This window comes from Acyrthosiphon pisum, chromosome A1 (assembly GCF_005508785.2).
Source record: "Acyrthosiphon pisum isolate AL4f chromosome A1, pea_aphid_22Mar2018_4r6ur, whole genome shotgun sequence".
Classification (NCBI taxonomy): domain Eukaryota; kingdom Metazoa; phylum Arthropoda; class Insecta; order Hemiptera; family Aphididae; genus Acyrthosiphon; species Acyrthosiphon pisum.
This window is the reverse complement of record NC_042494.1, coordinates 70691156-70706595: the sequence shown is the minus strand read 5'-3', so window position 1 is coordinate 70706595 and position 15440 is coordinate 70691156. Positions and strand designations below refer to the sequence as shown.

Sequence of the window (15440 nt, the reverse complement as noted above, 5' to 3'; positions counted from 1 at the left end):
GCTTAGGGGGAGCGTTTTTAGCCTTCAGCGTTAGGGAAAAACTACCTATGAAATTTTTTTTAGTACCAAATATTTTTAGAAATGTCCTCAGCTTACTGAAAAATACAATATACATGTTGTGTAGAGTATTTGTTTTCCGGGAAGCAGCATACCAAGGGGGGTGCTATAGCACCCTAGCACCCCCCTCTGGATCCGCGCATGAACAAAAACTGCAATCGTGTGGATGGTTAAAGCCCAGTTCATAGTTAAGACACAGCATTGCAATATATTATATTATTATTTATTATACTTCGCACTATAATTTAATCTTCTTTTTTTGCTCACTGATGAGTGATGACAAGGTGATGACTGATGAAGAGTAATGAATAATAGCTAGAGAACGCTATACCCGCTTGAGTTGTTTCCGTATTACAAACGTACAACATAGTCAACAAAGCAAATTTTCGTTCATAAGAACCAATGTTGTTTTGTTTTCTTTATTATTATTGCGAATTGCCATATTATTATCAAAGCGAGGTTTTTAATATTTTAACGTAGGCCGAATGATTTCCAGTTTATGAGTTACTCGTAGTGCTGAACTGCTTGTTTGCACCACAAAAATACTTGGTTATTATTATTTACTAATATTTAGACTAAAACCCTATTTTACACATTTTAAGTTTGGGTAAAAGACTAATTGACTAATTTTTTTTTAATATTTCTTTTTTAGTAGGTATGTATAAATATTAATATAATTAATATATTTTTCTAAAGTTTTGAAGATTAAAAACACGTAACTTGCCTATTCCTCAGAAAAACAAACTATTTTTCTATTTCTTGGAGTCCTTAATTTTTTTGAAGATTTGCAGATACTTTTTTTTAATTCCAAATCTTGTGTACCAGCCACAGCTCACAAATATATGTTGTACCTACTATTTTAACAGACGCTTAACAGTTGTAAATGTGATTTTACTAATTTTTTTTAAATTTTTAACGAGTATAAAAAAATACGATTTGATCAACAATAAACGCAAGACGCGCGTCAGTATATTTGGTACTAAAAATGGTGTGAATAGGAATTTTCCCTGCAGTAGGCCCTAATTGTTGCTGGCCCCAAGACCAGAAAATCACTATGGTTTTTAACTTTTTCTTTTTTTAATGTTTATCTGTTTGTCCTCTTTATAGACTTAGAAACTGCCAGAGTTTTTTTCAACAAAAGTTATATCAATAGATTCCTAGAGACTCGGGGAGTGCTTATATATCTTATTTTTTAAGCCCCTATAATATGTTGCTATATAATATGATGGCTCACGCAAGCATTTAATTTTGGCTCACGCTAATTGAATATTTTTTTGTTTATTTAACTGATTCCTGTTGGTTATAGTCTATAGATAATAAAATAGTTAATACTTATTATTGATTGAATTTAATTTTCTGTATTGTATTAATAATGTATTATATCTTGTTATTTAAGCTAATAAAGCTATTAAAATGTGAAATTTAAAAGTGTGTAATAGTTGTTATTGTATATTAGAAGCAATATGCATACTGTATATTATTATAATTGAAGTTTATGACCAAAAAACTGATAATATTTCAACTGAAACAAAATGGAAACTATAGATATTGATAATAATATATTGTTGGTCTGATAAATTATATCTAAATTACGCAAATGTAAATCTATAATTTTATTCTTAACCATTTGGCCCCAAATTGTGCACACATTATTTGCAGAGATATCGGGTGGGTAGTAAGAATGTAAGAGTATTATAATAGAAGCCTAGGGTAGAACAACTACTATAATGTATACAAATCAAAAGTTGTGATTTTTAGGCAAAACCAGTTTTTGAAATAAATTTGTTTTTTCGTCTAACCCTTAAATAAATAAACGAATATAGATGAATTTTCACTGAATATTTATATTTACAATATCCCTGCACTATAAAATTTTCCAAATATTGTGATTTTTTTAAACTTTTGTCGATACAACATTTTTAAGTCGGTCAAAAACCTTGAAAATGTAATACAACGTTCCTCATTAGTTGTTGTTAGTGGAAATTAAAAAAAAATAGCCATTTTTGTGGGCGTCTGAAGTTAAAATTTTGTCAAAATCACAAAAATTGGCAAATTATTTCGAGTTAGAAATTCATTAAAAATGTTTTATTTACATCTAAGCTTTGACAATTTAATATAAGATTTTCTACTTTCAACAAAAAAAAAAAGATTCCTGGAGACTAAAATTAATTTTTTAGGTACGAGCTTTTGAAGCTAGACATTGGATATGCATCCGAAAATTAACAAATTCTCATACAACGATTTTCTTATTTTGTTGTTATTCAAAAACTAATAAGCGTAAGTGCTTGACATTTTCATCAAATGTTTATTTTATCATTCTATGCATGTCAATACATTTTTTTAAATATTTGTATAATTAATACTACAGGTTCCTTATAAGTTGTTATAATAGCAGTTGATAAATATTAAAGATCCATAGGCACGTTTTTTTTTTATAATTATTTAGAGTTCAAATTTTGACAACATTTATCAAAATCTCGAAGATTATCAATTATTGTAATTAAAAAATTATAAAATGTTCAATTTTTATAGCCAAAGATTGAAAATGTAAAACAAAGATTCTCATAAATAGTTCATACCGTATCCAAAAACTATATAACCACAGTTATTATTTACAGACATTTTAAATTTAAATTTGCACAAAATTACATATTAAAACCAACTATAACGATTTAAGTTATTTTGTTTTAATTGGCTGACAGACCTAATATACCGTAAGATTCTAGAGTGTCTTCTCTCAGAATACTTTTTCTTATGCAATGATTTTATATCATTGAATTCAAATTTAACACCATCCTTTACATTGACCCATCGGCCACTTGTTACCCATACTGTACAGCAGAGCGACACTCACTTACCCACTTTTTATTTTCATTTTAACATTACAATTTATATTTTATACAGTAAAAACAACTGTAATTTATAAGTATATTTTTAACAACTCGCAGCAGTTTTAAACAATTTTTTTTCGCCCAGTTAAATAAACAGCTGTTTAAAATTGTATATTGTACAAAATTAGACTAGAACATATTACCCATGTCCTAGCCTCATATATTTGTTTTGGGTAATTTTTATACTTTGAACGTTAAATCGTAATAAAAATGTTAAGCTTAATGTTAGTTATTATATATTTATATACTTACAGTAGGTACCTACGTTACTCGACAAACAATACCGAACACTAATGATGCTGCCAATAAATTATACAGTAGAAATCGTTTATAATCACACCGGTTGTAGTATACCTATACTGATTAACATAAGTATTGGGTTTTATGACCTCAAAGTGAAGGACCCGAAAATGCAGAGGTACGTAGGTTTATTATATGTAAAATTGTATCGGTAGTTATGACTATCGGTTATTACGACCTATTTTCCTTGGTCCCTTGGGCCTTGGACGTCATTAAAAACGATTTCTACTGTACCTATTAGTACTTTAGTAACTTTAGTTCATCACCCTTTTACTTACCTTATTACTTTACTTTTTACTTAATACTTATTACTTGAGCTATATATAATAGTGTTATAATATGTATATTGTAGATTTGATTTGCCATGTTTTTCAAAACATACTAAAGTAAAATTCACGTCTATAAACTGCACGCAAATTAAACATAAATTAAAATTATGTTTTTATTGGTAAAATAAAAATTTACTTGTAATATTTTAAATACTATTCAAGTCAGCATATCCTTAATACTTATATATTATTGTTTATTCGGATAAATTACCTATAGGCTATAAGGAATCGGGATTAGCAAAATATGAAACTACTAAAACTTCACTACTTACCTTATTTATTACTAATGATTTTTTATTAGAGACATAGTGAGGCGTTTGACAATTCCGTCGGATTATTTTTATCAAAATAATATTAGCATAACATATTTTTATAATTTATAAAACAAGACAATTCCTCTGTTTATAAATAGTTCTCTCGTTGATTTTAGTATTTACTAGGCACTGTCATAATAACAACGGAAAAATGATTTTATTATCTGCTCCACAATTTAAAATGCATACACCCCTATGGTTGACAGTCCCTATGGTGCTTGTCTCTATGGTGTTGGATGTCGACTTTGGTACCTGCCAATAAAACAATAGGTATTAATCGATTTCTAAGTAATACATATATTGAGAAACCCTCAAGAATATAAATTTAATCTTACATCAACATACCTGCAAGGTTGTTTAACTTAGAATTTATAAATTATAATATTTATAATAGGACACAGTGGCGGTCAAACAATTTTGTCTAGGGGTGGGGGAGATATGGCTGATTTTTTAACATGCACTATTTGATTATTAAAAATATAATTTATGGTTATCAGCTCTTAAAAATTGAAAAAAAATGTCACGGGAAGGGGATCTATCCCCCTCGTCATCACCACCCCCTTCGTTTTACCACCGCTGCTAGGACACTAGATACTTATTAATTAAACCAATAAGTTATATATTATAATTTATTTTATATAATATATCCTATAAGATCTCAATATACAAAAATAAATAAAATATAATGGAAATGTTAATAGGTACTTATAAATTATAATTGATTATTGCTATTGCATATTTTATATTTTAGAAATCTAACCGAAATTTTTTATAATTAAAATTAATAAAGTTAATAACCTTGACTATACTTAATGGGGAACGACTCATATTGACAATAGTTATTATGCTGTATTATTCCCTAATATCGTTAATAACATAATTAAAATAATTAATTTCTTATACAAATGCATTATACATATATAATAATTTAAAATAAAATTTAAATTGTTTAATTTGTTACAATAATAAATTACCTGAACGTAACGAAATGTGCGAGTTCGTGTTATAATTTACATTTCAATATATACTGCCGTCTATAGTTGGCTTATTTTTATGTTTTGTTCACTGAAATTATTAAAATCGTTCATTGTTGCCGGCGAATGTCGACAATTGGTGATTGATATAGATAGTATAAAAATATAAATATTATAAATATTTTTTTTCTAAAAATATCAATAAAATGATGTTTGTTGGGTAAAAAGGCGTGAAAATTTAATGCAAGGTTCCTCATATATTGTGACAATAGCAGTTGAAAAATATTAAAAATACATGTGGGCACTTTTTTTTTTTTTATGAGCATTTAAAATTTGAATTTTGAGTTAAGAATTCGTAAAAATTTTTCTTTCAAAATCTAAGATTTAAAAATGTAATACAAGATTCCTCATAATATTGTTAACCTTTACCAAAAAAAAAAATGTCTGCAAGAAAGTCAAATTAAATTTTTATGAGCGTTTAAAATTCATATTTTTACAGCATTTTGATATTCGCTCGATTTCTCATATGACGATTTTCTTATTTTATTGTAATTAAAAAACGAATGACTGTAGATATTTGAAAATTTTACCGAATGTTAATATTTTCATTTTCTATACACCATAACATTTTGAAAATATATTGTTTCTTTTTGAGCTGTTTACGGACATTCTCAGTTTTCAATTTTTTTAGTTTTTTTTTTTATATTTATATCAATAAAATTTTGTTTGTTGAGTAAAAAGCGTGAAAATTGAATGCAAGGCTCCTGATATATTGTTACAACTGCAGTTGAAAAATATTAAAAATATATAGGCACAATTTTTTTTATAATCATTTAAATATCGAATTTGGACAACATTTATTAAATTTAAAATTGAATAATTATTTTGTAGTTAAAAATTTATAAAATGTTTAACTTTTATATCTAAGGATTGAAAATTTAAACAAGATTTCACGTAAGTAGTTAATTCTGTTAACAAAAAATCTAAAAAACACATTAGCACAAATTTATTTTTATAGTCATTTTAAGTTCAAATTTGGACGAAATTACATATTAAAAAACCTAGAATAACTATTTTAGTTATTTTGTTGGGATTGTATAATATTATTCGCGGGTACTTGAAACTTCTAAAGTATACTATATTATATATCTATATGATAGTATCACGGTTTGTTGTTGATGTATAACGCGTTATAAATACCTTATGGATATTGCGATATGATTAATTTGGAATTTATTATAGGTACCTATTATAGGTCAATTTTTTTTGTAATATTATTGATATTAGTATATAATATGTCTTATACCTAGACTGACATACCGTCTCCGCTCGGAATCGATTTTCTTATGCAACGATATTATATCATTGAATTCAAATTTAATACCATCCATTATACAGTGACCCACTCGTAACCTACTGTACAGTAGAGCGACATCCACTTGCTCACCTTTTTTTTAGATTTTGTCTTACTTTAATTTATTATATTCTATACCTATTCTAGAATGTTTTTCAGTAAGGCACGCATCCATATTATGAACTGTTCGAAAATCGAAGGATAACGATTTCATAACAGCAATACTGCAATAGTCATTTCAAACTATAAACAATGCCTTTTCATCGCTTATTCATTGTTTTCTCGTAATTTAACAAATTGTAATTATTTATGAAACAAATGCGTCCTATCGTCTACTAATTGTTAAGAGTTCCATATAATGTACCATTATCATACCACAGAAGTCAGAAATTACTTTTGTGGTAACCGGTAGGTATACCTATTCTATATAGGTAACAATATGTCAATATGTAAACATGCTAATATAGTAATATCCGATATTATTTTTTGTACGCGTTATCAAAACGTATATTCTTCTAAATTCGTCACACTGAAAATTTTCACCGTTCTTTATCATTCTTTCGATTCACCGTTCTGCGTAAAAATGAATTTTCTATACGAAAACAACAACTCATCAATTAATTATCATAATATGAACATGCACTTGAATCAATATTAATCGTTATAACAAATTTGTGTGCGGTATTTCTAAAGTTATAACTTATAAACGTATACGTATTATGAGTTACTATTTAAAATAATTGGACTCTAAACTATGCAGTTTTTTTGTTTAATGTTAATATTAATTTCATCTTACTAAGTGCTTAAAAATTATGATTAACAAAAATCAATTTTATCAAATTCTTACGATATTATATTAATTATTTCTAAAACTATAGTTGATGTCTTCTTATCATTCAAAAACTAACTTATCTTTTATTGGTGACGTTTTTTGGATGTAATATTTGCATAGGCTGTTTTTGTATACTGTAATACTGTATTGTACATACATAGTATAGTTTCTATAAATGTTACTATTAATGAATACAGTCCTTCATTCCTTGTTTGCTACGAAGTGAAGCTACCAATTGGCAACTACACGATTTAAATAATTAAATCATCAATGCATACTTTGTTGATCAGAACAAATGGTTTAAAAAATAGTGAAAACCCTATTTCGTTTAATATTTAACAATCAACAATCATACTAAGCTTACTAAATTCCTAATAACAGCATAAATATTCACAGGATATTTTTTTCATTGCGTGAAATGGGCATATTTAACTTATAAACAAATTTAAAAAATAAATGTTTACACTATTGTGTATAAAATATATTCTGTTATACTATGTAGAATATTGACATATTTTATTGATACACATGTATAATTTATAATTTATAATTAACAATAATAATAATTTTATTTTACCAATAATAATAACAATATAATATAATATTCAGTTTAAATTATTGGTCTACAACAAAGCTAATGGCTGTGGTTGTAGCTGTGTATGTATGTGGTAAAATTAAATGTATTTTGGATTATGTGTTTTTATTAGAATTATCGTGGGTTTGTGCCTGTTTCTGTAATTTTTTAATTAAAGGCAAATTTATATGAAAAAAATCAAATCCACCTTTAGTAATTTCTCATGTAGAGTTTATTCCCAGACCCGCGTATATTTTTAGAATCTATTGTCTATTGATTTAATTCACATACGGAATATCCCAGTTGTATAAATCTTCAAGTACCGACACACGCATATTCTTCAATAAATTTTACCATTTATTTTAATGTTTGAAAACAAACCTTGTACCTATAACACTGGTTAATTATAAAAATATATAATAAATTATAAAATATTTTCGCTATTTACGAAAATATAAAAACCTATATACAATAATTACGAATATAATTTATGTTAAACCTAGCGTGATAAATATGTTTAAGCGCAGTCATCGAAATCTGTTTATGACTTGATGCACGATAAATTTAATAGTACAATTCAACGAATTTAGGTACGTGTAGAATAATTGTTGTAGGTTTGGGGAAATGTACTTGTTGATAAAAGAGTTTGAATAGTAATTATGTTTCTATTTTAATAATTTATGGATATTATTGACCTATAGTTTAAACTTGAAATACATCATTTTCGAAACTTTGTAAGTCATGTAATATATCAACGATAATACGACTTTCAACTTTTAAAGTCACCATAATATTATAAGTTATAACGCATACAAAACGATAACAATTATGATTAGGATCGAGGAATGCAGATAAATTTATATAATATGTGCTATGACCCACTCAAAATAATCCAAATTAAATAGAAATCTTAAAAAACATTTTTTTTCCATTGTGGAGATGTACCTGTAACGATTTCCAACAGTTTAATTTGGTCAGTATTTTATTTTATTTCACTGTTGCTTTAAAAGTATGTAGTAACTATTATGATAGGTATATTAATACATTAATATCATTCATTATAATATTGTATTTAGTATTTACTTATATTTCATGTATAATGTATATAGTATACATAATAATATACATATTTGTGTTAGTTCATAATTTATTTCACAACATCACGTGACCTTTAAACTTCTATTTTTATATTTACCGTATAAAAAATAATGTAATGATCCTAATTTATAAACAACAAATAAGATACCTATAGGTATAACACTAAAAATATAATTAATAAAATTACTTACCATGGGGTGGCTGTAATAAAAATCGGCGCGCAATAAATTTTAATAGTAGTGTCTGCAGTTGTGGCGTCACACACGTTTTCCTAAAAACCTTGTCGATTTATAACCATTAGACCGACTATACTCAACACAATTAAAATAAATAATCAATTGGACAACTAAACATTAGATTTGTTTCTAGAGATCGCTACAACATGGATGAAATTTAAATATTTTCTAGCTACGACGTTCGTAAAACGTTCTATTACTAAGGTAGTTACGAAAACAATTGTATGAGAAATTTTAAATGCAAAATTCAAATGAACGAGATTTTGAATTTTTTTTAATATATTAACATTAAATGTATGATATTAATAATTGTAAGTCTACACTATTAATATAATGCGACAATTTTTTAAAACTTGTCCATTTGTTTCTACGACCATGAGAGATGAGACAGACCATCATCATCATTAATGCTGGGTTGCATAAACAATTTATTAAATTTAATTGTTTACTAAAAATGTAATGGCCCAATCGTGGTCGACTATATCTTGTTTAAGGGACCATTAACTCACTATTGATTCATTAAATGTTTTGTACCTACAACCCGGCATAAGTCATCTAGATTAGATATGTTGAAAATACGAAAGCATGTCTATGAACAATAATTGCTCAATAATCAAAACTCAAAAGTGATTTATTTAAAACGCATTAAAAAGTTTTTTTATTTTAATTTTACCTAATTTAATTAAATTAATAAATTAATAATAACAGTCATCGATACTGTTGGACTGCACGGTTTCTTATATACGATTATAAAACGAACGTATTATACAGCCATACAGGCATACAGTACGTCAGTACCTTCATACGAATAAACATTTAATATTTTGAGTTTTTCTAAAAGCTTGAACCTAACATACGGATAGGTTTTAGAAAATGTTGATAAGTGAAAATAAAGTGGAGTTCTATTTTTTTTACAGTTTCGGGACTACCGCAGTACCGCGTGGTTACAGTCATAAATTTATACAACAACTAGATAGTTGTCTCCTTCATATCATCGAAGTCAGCCGCCATTTACAAAGCAGGCAATGTTTACAAAATAATATTATCACAGTACATAATATATATATAAATCAATGTAAAATAAATGTAAACATTGCCTATTTGCCTGCTTTATAAATGGCGGCCAATTTCAACATTGGTCACAACTGTAGTTTAAAGACGGCTATCTAGTTGTTGTATAATATATCTATGGTTACAGCTGACCACTGCAGCATGATAATAATTGATAGTCCATACCATAGATATGGGTATAACAGATAGAACTGACTTTTGAAATAACTTTGTTATATATATATAATTTGTAGACAGTAGTCACTTGCGCTACACATATATTATACAAAAAATTATTTTTATTTTTTAACACTGAAAATAAAAAATTTAAAATTTGATTTAAAGTTTTTTGGATATATTCAAAATATCCAATTTGTAAATCTGATTATAAGAACAATTTTGATAGTAAATTATCTAAGTCAAGTAATTTACTTTTTAGAATTTTTTTAAATATCAATATTTTTTTGATTAAATGAATTTGGAACGTAATAACTTTTACAAAATATTTTTTTTGAGAATTTTCTAACATGAGTATATTTCTTAAATTACTAATCATTTAACTAATAAACTATAATTAACTTAGTATTCACTAATCATATAATTTTAACAATTTTTGTAGCATCATTTTTTTTTTTTTTTTGTTCGTCAAGTCTTTCTGTTACACCTTGTATGCAATAATAGACTAGATAGCCGTCTCTTTTTTATCATTAAAGTCGGCTGCCGTTTACAAAGCAGGCAATATTTACAAAATAATATCACAGTAATAAAAAATTAATTTAATAAAAACAATTTATATAAATGTAAAAATTGCTTGCTTTATAAATGGCAGCCGACTTCAACAGTCAGCTGCTGTGACCAATATTGAAGTCTATACTACAGCTGCCGTAGTATAAAGACTGCTATCTAGACATCTAGTTGTTGTATATATCTATGGTCCTAACACGGCCTATAAATTAAGCACAGAATCATGATTTAAGATAATATCAGGGCTTAGACACTGTCTGTGTTATGGGCAAATCGGATGACTTTACTCATACACAACAAAAGTGGTGCGCGAAAATGTTGGTTTCAAACAGCTGATCAACGATATGAGAAAAGCTACTAGCGCTCCAAGACGTAATATTGTATATCTATATACATTCATATATTTTGTAGTACCAAAAGAAATCACTTGAATGTAAAAGCTCTAATTGTAATTCTTGCTATGACAAAATCGTTAACTTTTCGCGCACCAAAAAATAAGTTTCGTTGAGAAACCTGTATAATATTATCTTAAATCCTGCACAGAATTATCAAGTGCTTTCAACTGATAACGTTTCTTTTTATTCTTTTTAAACCGATAAGACGGTATTCTCATAGAACATCAACATTGTTCTTTGGTATCCTGGGGTGTTTCTGGACCTTTTTTTTTTCATTACTGCGAATATACGAGTATCGGTGTCGCAAGTTGCGGCCTTAAACCATTGTTTTGAGGCAGCTGCGTCTTTTATTGTGGTCGTCATCAAATCAGGTTCCAAACGAATAATCTACAAAGGAATCAACCACAACGAATGAACATGAAAATGACCGGTAGAAGAAAACACCCCGTGTGGACTTATTTCGATGAAATTACTATGGTCGGAAAATCGAAACGAGCCGTGTGTAAGGACTGTAAACTGTCAATAGTAGCATTAGTCGAAAGGATGATAAAACACAAGATTGCATGTACGCCGCTCCTTAATGAAAACAAAATTTTTGAAAGAAAATATAGCATCTATGATCCTGTGGAAAATAATAGCATAGCAACTACAAATTTATGGAAAGACTCATCATCGGATTCTAATTTTGAACACGGTAACTTGAATGATAAAACTGAAAACATTAGAAGTTACCAGTAAGCAGTAGGTATTATAGGACCTGAAGTTAATATATGTATATTTATTTTTATATTGCCTTAACAGGTAGAATACCTACTCGCTAAGACAATATATATATGGAAAACACATATGAGTAGTATCATTCAATCATTGATTTTATAATAGTAATAGTCTATTATAAAATCAATGCTAGTCATCATATGCAATATAAAATTGTATGTTTAATTATTTTATTTACAGTGACCAAAAGTACAAAATATGTACCTTTGTCATTGCCGATAAATCAATCTGATAAACAGGAATTTGAAACATGTAGTAGAATTACAAATTCAGAAAAAAATAAACTTGATGGTCAGGTTGCCAGAATGATTTATACAACTAATTCTTTGAAAATAATCAAACCCCCAGAGTTCAAAGGAATGATTGAAATGTTACGGCCCAAGTATAAAATACCAAATGGTTCCAATATAGCTAACAAGTTAGTAAGTAAAATTCAACAAACATTCGCATGATGCATGCTTTTTGTATAAATATATGTGAATACTCATTGGTCAATGACCATATTGTGTAATTTTATAACAATTGGCAATTTTTAATACTGAGAAACAAACTGCACACCTGATTGAAAATTTTGACACAAAAGTGAAAAGACCAACTGCATGTCTACAATCTGCATACCTATAAATCTGCATTCAGTCTCAAGCATACCATCTATGTGATCTACCTGCAAAATCTATATGTAAAACATTCATAATAAATTGAAAACTATTGGTGCAAATCACAGGGAACCCAAATTTCCCATTAGTCCTCCAAAAATGTACAGTTTTTTAACTGTGTGGGATCAAATCCCTCCTCTGGCTCATGTTGATGTTAAAAATGTTAGCCCCATGAAAAAATAGTTAGCTGGTATTATCACAGTTTTTTGATACGCATCCTGCGCTCTTTACTTCATCTATATCATGGTCCTCCACTTCTTATTGCCTGTCAATCATGTCCATACATAATATAATATAACATGGAAAAAGAATCAACCAATCAGAATTGGAGAACTACAACATGGGCAGATGGGCTGTAGGTGAAAAAGATGTACAAACTAAAAAAAATTATTACAACTGTAATGATACCGTTTATCTATTTTGTCATGGTAACTACCTCTGAAATTCTAATAGATTTACGCCTATGATGATTTGAAGAGGAGAAACTAGAAATTTGTCGATTCAATAAAGACATAAATCCTTAGAATATAATATATATTTGTCATATCCTAAAGTAATGCCCTATAATCTATATCGTGATATTATGTTTATAGTATTGCAAACTGTAATAAAAAAATATATAAAAACTTTTGTGTGGTATATTAGTGTAAACTATTGGAATAACTAAACAGATATATGAACTGAACGTATGTTCTAGTTAAACAAACTGCTACACTTTGCTATTTTTGAGGAATGAACATATATTTTCTATTTTTGGTATTATAAAGTATAGTAAGAAATAGATTGTACACTGAAAATACATTTAAATCGCAATTAAACTAGTTACCATATAATTTGGAAAGGCTAAACCCAAATTTATAATAAAATTATGAGCGTATTAAGACTAAAGACAATAATAAAGTTTGGTACTAATTAGTTAAATATTTATTAATATACAATTTATATAAAGAACTTGTTTTTTTACTTACCTGAGTATTTTGATTTATTGTTGGTAATTTTATATTTAATTCTTATATCTTGTGTTGGAAGGGTGGTTTTATTTTTCAAAATATTCAGTTTTGAATTTGTCATTATATTCAAGTTAGGTAGTTTTAACAAATTTGAAAAATACTATCATTTTATGTTGTGGACATTTCCGTCCTGCTCAGTGATCTTGTTAGTAAACAATTTATCAAATTAATTTACATAATGTATACAGTATGCACTATACTTATATATTATACATAGTGTAACAGATGAAAAATAAAAAAGGTGGGCAAGTGGGTCACTATTAAATCATAATATAAGAAAAACGATTTTAAGCAAAGACAGGCTGTCAGCCTTTTGCCTATATTATTATATTACTAGGTATGTTTTATAATATTATTGCTGTTAAAATAATTTATTTTACTATTAGTAATACGAGTAATGTAATAACTGTTTTACCATAAAACATTTTCTAAAAGTTAGATTTACAAATTGTCTATTTTGAAAAAATAATTGATAAATTAAATTTTTTTTTTATTTTCAGTATTATAAAATAAAATAAAAATTGTGTAATGTACCTATGCACAAGCGTCAATATGTATAAAAAAAAATTGTAAACATTGATTAGAACAAAAGTTATTTTATTTGTCGGTTATTCTGTTTTACCTTATATATAGATTGTAAATGTCATCAAGTCATATTAAAGATTTTATAAATGTTATGTTTTAGCAAGCGGACGCAGAAAATCAACATTTTAATTGGAGTCAAACCTCTGAGGACAGTTATGCAGAAGCAAATGACACAAATGCAAGTGGCTATGAGGCGGACAGTGTGCTGGCTTCAATGATGCATGAGTCCATGGACGACTATCATAACCAAGAACCAATTGTGGACGTCCAGGAGCCACAAACATGGTCATCGTGTAGAAAATACCGCGGTATGCAGCCAGTAACCAGCGGAGACTATTCAGACGATGATGGTGGAGGCTACAGTAGCAGGAAAATAATGCGAATGTCTAGGCCTGATGCACCATCTGATGAGTTCAATACATTCTCAGACTATGTGGCTGAACGGATGCGTAACCTTAAAGCCGACAAAGCTCTACAACTAATGGCCCGACGAGACATTGAACAAGTATTGTTCAAGTATGAAATGAAGTTGTTGGAGCAAAAGAGAGATTCACAACAACACCAACAACCCGACACTGAGGCGGCAACTACGTCAAAGTCCATTTCACCATCACCTGTCAGTGACTTGGAACAACAGTAGACCTTAATTATATTGATATATACGACAGCGTTTACTAGGTGATTACAACTAGTCTTTCAGGACCAGCATCCATTTCTGTACATTGTTTAAAATAATAATATTAATATTGAATAATGCTACAGGGAGAACTATTAATGCTCACGTTAACCCTGAAGTTATACATATTATATTTTAGACATTTGTATACAGCCAACAATTTTGTTTGTGTTACTATGTAAACTTAAAGACAATTTATATACATAATATTGATTCCTATATATTTCTATTATTATTAAATGTATGTATTTCTAATAAAACATTTTACATTTTAAGATAATGATTTGATTTCATGCAAAAATTACCTAATCAATTAGGCCTACCCTGAAATCTCAATTATCTAGTTTCTTGTGTTGCGTAATATTGAATTTTCTATAAACAGACAATATTTAAAACATGAAGAAATCTCAACTGTATTCATATTTATATTAGCTGGAACACAGAGGCATAGCTGTGAAGCTGAGGAGGTTAATACAGATTCACTGGCTATGCCACTGTCACTACATAAAAGTTGTATACTCGTATAACTATTAATCAATTAATTAATGATCTTATGAACTATCAACTAGGAAAGTACGTCGATCACTG

The 15440-nt window shown here is 27.9% G+C and overlaps 1 protein-coding gene across 2 annotated transcripts in view; it reads left to right on the top strand.

Annotated features, from left to right (window-relative positions):
* The window catches only part of LOC100159016, a 27237-nt gene extending 12110 nt beyond the window's left edge, over positions 1-15127 (top strand). The window contains exons 1-3 of one of the 2 annotated variants that reach the window (XM_008182506.3): positions 10793-11842; positions 12106-12347; positions 14277-15127. In XM_008182506.3, the coding sequence (XP_008180728.2) occupies positions 11560-11842; positions 12106-12347; positions 14277-14816 (1065 nt within the window). In that variant the 5' untranslated portion in view covers positions 10793-11559 and the 3' untranslated portion in view covers positions 14817-15127. Of the gene's footprint in view, positions 1-10792; positions 11843-12105; positions 12348-14276 lie in introns of those variants that run through there. The other variant, XM_029487451.1, reaches the window with a different exon arrangement.
* Positions 15128-15440: the final 313 nt, after the last annotated feature.